Source organism: Arachis hypogaea, chromosome 11 (assembly GCF_003086295.3).
Source record: "Arachis hypogaea cultivar Tifrunner chromosome 11, arahy.Tifrunner.gnm2.J5K5, whole genome shotgun sequence".
NCBI lineage: Eukaryota > Viridiplantae > Streptophyta > Magnoliopsida > Fabales > Fabaceae > Arachis > Arachis hypogaea.
Genome location: NC_092046.1, coordinates 9,387,134 through 9,394,689, shown reverse-complemented (window position 1 = coordinate 9,394,689; position 7,556 = coordinate 9,387,134). Strand labels below are relative to the sequence as shown.

Here is a 7,556-nt window from a genome sequence, read left to right as displayed (position 1 = left end):
TTGAAAAATGATTCATGTCTAGTGTATTTAGGTTGATTTGGTTGCCTGGTTAGTGTTTCCTATTTCAATTATTATGGTTAATTGATTCCTGTTTAGTGGATTTAAGTTGATTTGGTTTTCTGGTTAGTGTTTTCCTGTTCCAATGATTATGATTAACTTTATTGCTGAAAGTTCTTGAAAATTAATTTCTGTTTAGTGGATTTAGGTTGATTCTTATTTGTGAGTTGTTAGGTTTACGCCGAACAACAACGCGTGTACTCAGGAGAAGACCAATGTCATCAAGCTGATGTATGACCATCCTTGGCATAGCTACATGAAGATCCTCGCTGAGACCAGGAAGCGATGGTTTCAGAAATGGGCGGTGATTTTTTTTTTAGTTTCAAACCTTTTTAGCTAGTTTTTATCTTCTATCTTACTTAACTAATTTTAAAGTTTCTTTGCAGCTGCACTTTAGGTGGGACGCTGAGCATGACCTTACCATGAGGAAGATATTCGACCATAGAATGGGTCGACGGCTCCAGCAGATGCTGGATGATGTTCGTCAGGAGCAGGACCATTGGACGACCTGGTTCTGACCGGATATAAAGAAGGCTCTGTTTGTTCATTGGGAGACCAATGAGGGGTTCTGGCATCGGTGTCTCACCAACAGAGCTAACAGGGCCTCAGCTAGGTCGTCCAAGTATACTGGCAGCTCAGCGACTTTCATGAAGACTAAGGTCAGGCTGGTATGTAAAGTGACTTTAATTTTGTTAATAACTTAGTTATATTCTTCTGCGTATCATTACTAGGCATCCTAATCATATTGTTTCAATGCAACATGTGTAGTTGAAGTCGTTGGATCGCGAGGCGACGTTGGCAGAGACGTTCAAGTACACCCACACGCTGAAAGAGAACAAAGAGACATTTGCTGATCAGCGGTCTCAGGACCATTATGTGAGTAAACATACATTTGATTATCTTCTGCTATAAAATTATTAGAGATTAACTGTATATCTGTCGTACTAATCACAATAACTTGTGTTAATTAAACTGGAGTCCTACACACAGAGACTAGAGGCCGCGGCTTAGCAGTCTCAGCAAGGTGGTGAAAACGCCACCGATGGCTCTACAGCTTCAGTCGTCGATCTTGATGTGGTTTGGCGCGAGACCACCTCAGCGCAGTACAAGAACCGTGTATACGGGATAGGGTCATTCTTTGGCAGTAGCCTCCGCACCTCCACATTGAGGCAGTCGTCAAGCTCCACCACCAGTCGAGTCGTCGAGTCCGAGGAAGGCGTGGATTTGAGGCTATAGGTGCAGGAGCTCCAACGCAACCTCCAGCAGTAGGCTCAGGAGCTTAACGATTATAGGAAGAGGTATCAGAAGATCCTCACTCGCATGACGTCTACGAATGAGCTCAGGCTGGAGTGGAGGAGTCGCTGGAGCGGATGCAGCGTATGGAGGCTCAGATGGTGGTGTACCAGGACCAAATGCGCGCCACTAGCATCGACCTTACTGGTGGCAGCACCACTGCTGGTGGCATACGGACATCACCACCTTCTGCGCCGCTGACTCAGGGCCACGGGACCGACGATGACGACTACCAGGATCTGTAGTTATTTGTTTTCATTTTATTATTTCATTGTATTTATTTGATGTACTTGACTTTAAATTTATTTGAACATTGTATTATTTATTTTAAATAAAAGTTTTTTATTATTTATTAATGGACCACTAATTGTGTGAAAAAACTTAAATTTAAAATTAAAATTGACCATTTATTTCAAATTAAAAAAAGTTCAAATTACCGTTGAAAATACCGTAGGAATAATCTAACGGTAATAGTGCGCAAAATAATATTTTTTGACGCCAACAATACCATCGGAAGAATTCGCTGGTAACCAATTGGTTTTCCAAGCTGATAATCTGTCATAAAATTCGACAGTAAATATTTACTGGCGAAGTTTATACCGTCTGATTATTTTCGACAGTAAATTCGACGATAATTGAATTACCGTTAAATTTTATTCGTTTTTTTAACAATAAATTTAACGGTATTTAACGTTTTTTTTGTAGTGTTAAGGACATAGTGGTCCTCAATCCTAAGCGAGTGTTTATTCTCATACTCAGAAATATCAATTGAAGCTAAGACAGTGCCATCAATTTGCATTATTTTTTTTGGTTTTTCACAGTATCCCCCAACCCGACAGGTCAAGGACTAATCCATCGTGGATCTGAGCTCCATTTAAGAGTCTACCGCTGGCCAATGAGTTGCTGCATGCACAATGTGGGGTTCGAACCCCCGACACTTGCTTAAGCGGACGAGTGCGCTAGTGTGTCAGCATTATGGAATTGGTGGATATAGAGCTGAATGACCGTAAGTTTACGTGGTTCAGAGGTCAATCGTGAAGATTAATTGATAGAATGTTGGTAAGTTTGGTTTCATTGTTATCATTTGGAGCACTTGGTTGAAAAGGAATGACAGAATCTTCAGGAATCAAGAATCAGGTATTGCAGGGGTAGTCAATAGGTTAATTAAGAGTTACAAAAAGTGGAGTGATATTTGAATTTTTGAGTTGTTGATGACTTTTACCAAAGATGATTAAGAATTAGTTTATTTATTGTGTTGAGCTTTTTGTTTAAAAAAAAATATTATTTTTGTTCCTGAAAGATATCTCCGAGGTATAGCTTGTTCTGCTAGTGCTTGAACTTGCTTTCCTTGAGAGTGAGAGGAAGGAACGTCGTTTTTCTTGTAGGAGAAGCCGCGTTTGGCACCTGCAAAGAGACTCCAACACTCAAGTTAGTAAGAGTAGAAGATATACGAAGTTATTCAGAATGAATAATGTATCTCTTTCATGTCAGGAGTGGATGTATTTATAGAATTGTTGTGATTACTTAGTGGGTCTAATACGGTGGTAAGTCTGTTAGAAGACCAAAATACGCATTCTCCACGTACTCCAATTATTTAGTTTTAAACGTATTCCAATTTATAGTTTTATCTGAGCCGAATTATAGTCAACAGATCAATTTTAATTTTAAATTTTTTTTTAAATATTACCAAAATTTTATAATCATTGTAATGAAAATCTTCACTCTAGCTGATTGTGCAAATAATGGTGTGCCAAATTGGAATTATGTCTGGAAAAAAATGAATATGCATAAGAAAAAAAGTTTGAGGGCAACAATTTTAATTTATATTAGTAAGTACTTTTAACTAGTAGTTCAATACTTTTAATTTAATAGTTTAGTATTATATTTTTAGTTAATATTTTTAAATATTATTAATTAATTAGTGATCAAAATAATGTTGCAAGATTTTAGTTATCTTTTTAACAAATTTTGGATTAAGGAGTTCTCGATAAATTATCCCTTGTACTCTCTCGTACTCTCCCTTGCTCTTATAATTTGTAAGCATGAATTATAATATTATATTATAACAGAGAAGAAAAAAGACATAAAAATTATTAAAAAAAAGACATAACTTTATATCATTTAAAATTATATTATTTTATCACTCTTTGAGTATATATTTTTTTAAAACAAATTTAAATTTGTGTTAAAATTTAGTACTCTTTTGTTATCATTTTATAGTATTCTTTTTATACTCGATTAGATCTATCATATTGCTAGAAAATTTCAAAGGAATAGACTTCTACACCATTCGGACAAATTTATCAACTTTGCCTCAAACGAACTATGGGAGCATATTAGTCCTAAAAAAAGCTGTGAAGATCATAAATGAGTGTCATGAAAAGAAGGTGTGCCATTTTTTTTGTGATCTTTTATCCGGGTTTATTATAGTCACTGTTATAACATATGTAACTATTCTATCCATAACTCGCTATGTAACTATTCTATTCATAGATCGAAATTAAAACTAGGCATCGGCTAACTGAAGGAAGAAGGGCAATCCATGATGATATCACCGTAACTGTGATTTTTATTATGAATCACAGCTCAGTGGGGAAAAAAAATATTAATTTGCCTCTAAAATCCATCAAGCCAAATGAAATGAGTTCACTTCCAAATTTCATGAAATTGAAGGTGTTATAATACATAGACTACTACTACTTTCATCGGAATTTAATAAAATTGAAGGACTTACAACTCTACATTTCATTATGGTCACACACTGTTATAAGCATTTCACACTGTTTTATCCTTCGTTGAGTTGTGAATAATTGTTATTTGCATACTTTGTATCTACCTTTTGGTTACGGTAGATGTTTGTCTACGAATTATGTGATCATATATATAAATGGTACAGTTTTGATTAATTTTTTTTATGGTGTTATCTAAATTATTTTTTTTATTAATAGTAGATGTAAGTTTATTTGTTGTAATTTTTTTTATAATGAGAGTACATAAGGAGTACGTAGTATATAAAGTGTAATAACTCAACAATTTTCAAAAGATTTTTCATTCTTTTTAAAATGAGAAGAATTTATTTTTTTCCTTTTTCAATTCTTTCTGATTCATTAAATTATTAACATCACAGTTTGAATAGTTTAAAGTATGAAATTTTCTTCAAATGGAGTTAGCTAGGTAATGATTCTTGTTTATAAAAAAAAACAGAAGTTTATTTTGTTAATTTAATACCTAAGAATAATTAGGCTAGCTTAAATGCAATGTCACTTAAATTTAAATGTTGGAATGTATAGGGAACATTAGGTATTGATTTTTGTTGGGGGATTAAAGATGATCACCACCATAGTTGTCAATAATAAAAACCTAAAATTAAAATTTAAAATACATGTTATTCTTATGTGGTCTGACTCTAGTATAGTTCAGTCACAAATGATCGTCTCCTGAATTTAGGATAAGGCGAGTTATACCTCGGCTTCACAGAATAAAGAGAGGTTGGCACCTAATTCAAGTTAGTAAATATATAATGAGCTCTGATGTGTACCCCATAAACTCGGAGATAAGATCAGAACTAAAGACCGACCATAAAGATCGGAGATGAACGAACATATCTGAGATAACCACTTGACCAAAAACTAAGCATAAGTCAAACACTATCCACTAGCCGTTACCAACAGCAACGAAACTCACCAACCGAACCACGATTATCGGAACAAGCAAAGCACTTCGTTCACCTATAAAACCGAACCCAATAGCCCCGGAGAAACAGGTCACAGAACTCACTCTAAGTTATTTCTCTTACTTTCTTATAACTCACATTCTTACTTGAGCGTCGGAGTGCTTTTTGCAGGTGCTCCCGCCGCCGTGTTTCATCGTGCCGAGGTCATCCTTGAAGGCTACCTTACGGACGACGTATAACTCTCCCAAGAGCCGAGCAGCCTCGATTGGAAGATACAGACCTCGGTCAAATCAGAACGGAACATTTGGCGCCCACTGTAGGGCCAAAAAGTTAATTTAACCCCACTATTTCTCTACATCGCACTTTGTATTTCTTTTTTACGCAGGGTTACCCAACCTTCGAGCATGGCCGACAATGGGATTCACCAACTCACCCAGGCCGAACTCATCGCCCAGATGGCCGAGCTGCAAGCGGAAGTCAAAAGACTTGCCAAACTTTCCACCCAAAGTAATGCTAGTAAACGCGAAGAAAACGGTTCCAAAGGAAAAGGCAACGTAGACCTACTAAGTGTAGACCCACCAAAGGAGAAGCTGACCCTGGACAACCCGTTCTTCGAGGAGATCACCAACTACCAAATGCCAAAACACTTCACACTACCTTCCTCACTCGAGCCATATAAGGGGATTGGTGACCCCCGGGCTCATATTAAAAAATTTTAATCTATGATGTTCTTTAATGGCCCTAATAACGAACCTGTTCTTTGCAGAGCTTTCCCTAATTACCTCGACGGTGCTGCCCTACTTTGGTTTTCAAAATTACCTGCAGGATCAATCTCCTCTTTTGAGGAACTGGCAAAATCTTTCATAGATTACTTCGCTGCAGCACGGATATATGTACACGGATCGGACTACCTCGGCACCATTCGCCAAGGTCCTCATGAAAGCTTGAAAGACTATCTGACCAGATTCGCAGAAGCAACCATGGAGATACCCGATCTAGATCCCGCCGTCCACTTGCATGCCCTAAAGGCCGGACTCCGACCCGGAAAATTCAGGGAAACAATCGCGGTAACCAAGCCGAAGACACTGGAAGAATTCCGAGAAAGGGCGGCAGGACAAATGGAGATTGAAGAACTCCGCGAAGCCAAAAAAACAGAGAAAAAACAACCAAAGAAAGAGGATGACAGAACCACAAGGTCGGCAAATGTCAAAGACCCCAGAAAGCCCTTCAGACTGACCCCAAAATTTGACAACTACACTAAATTCAACACAAGAAGGGAAAAGATAATTAAAGAAATCCTCAACGCCAAGATCATAAAACCACCAGCAAGGGCAGGAAGCTACCAAGATCAGCGCTTCGTCGACAAAAGTAAACACTGCGCTTTCCATCAAAAGTATGGGCACACAACCGACGAGTGCGTGATAGCCAAAGATCTATTAGAAAGATTGGCTCGGCAAGGCCTCCTAGATAAGTACATCGAAGGAAGGAAGCATAAAGAAAACGATAGGGACAAGGAAGAACGTCAACAAACCTCGGGAAACAAGGAAGCCAACAAATGGTCAAACAACATCCCACCTAAAGGGATTATAAACTGCATATCCGGAGGATTCGCCGGCGGAGGAGAAACAACATCGGCAAGGAAACGTAGCTACCGTACAATGCTGGCAATAAAAGGAACAACACTATACAGCAACAACAATGTACCCGACCTAGAAATCACTTTCAACAAGGAGGACATGTGCTCAGCCGCACCACACTCAGACGACCCAGTGGTAATCTCCATCCAAACAGGCGAGCTGTTGGTAAGAAAAGTCCTTCTGGACCCAGGTAGTAGTGTCGATGTTCTTTTTTATACTACTTTCTTAAAAATAAAAATATCTGAAAAAATCATACAACCCTCATCCGAAGAATTAGTCGGATTCTCTGGAGAAAGAGTGCCAATTAAGGGTTACATATGGCTAAAAACGATGATGGGAAATCACCCATTATCACAGATCATTGATATACAATACCTCATAGTTGATTGCCCTAGTCCCTACAATATTATCCTCGGAAGACCTGCCCTGAACATGTTCAGGGCAGTAGTTTCAACTTTCCATCTATGTGTCAAATTTTAGGCACAAGACGGACGGATAGCGACACTCCACTCAGATCGCAGACAAGCTCGGCAATGCTACAACGTAAGCCTGAAGAAGTCGGCTCAAGGAAAATAATCCCAACAAGAAGTCAAAGCAATCCACAATACGAATGAGTACTGTCCCTAGAGGAGCTTGACCCTCGAGAAGACACCCAAGAAAGGCCTCAGCCAGTAGACGAGCTCCAGGCTGTCCCACTAACGTCAAAACCAGATCAAGTCACATACATCGGTCAAGCACTACAAGGAAAGCAAAGATCGGAACTCATAAAAGTACTACAAGACAACGCCGACTTATTCGCCTGGACCCCAGCAGACATGCCGGGTATAGACCCAAACATTATCTGCCACAAGCTCGCCACTGATAGAACAAGCCGACCCATAGCTCAAAAGAAAAGG

General features: G+C 38.6%; 1 protein-coding gene across 1 annotated transcript; it reads left to right on the top strand.

Moving 5' to 3' along the window:
• The first annotated feature begins 5,745 nt into the window (after positions 1-5,745).
• Positions 5,746-7,140, top strand: LOC112720945 (uncharacterized). The gene has a single exon (XM_025772038.1). The coding sequence runs from the start codon at positions 5,746-5,748 to the stop codon at positions 7,138-7,140; it is 1,395 nt and encodes a 464-aa protein (XP_025627823.1).
• Positions 7,141-7,556: the final 416 nt, after the last annotated feature.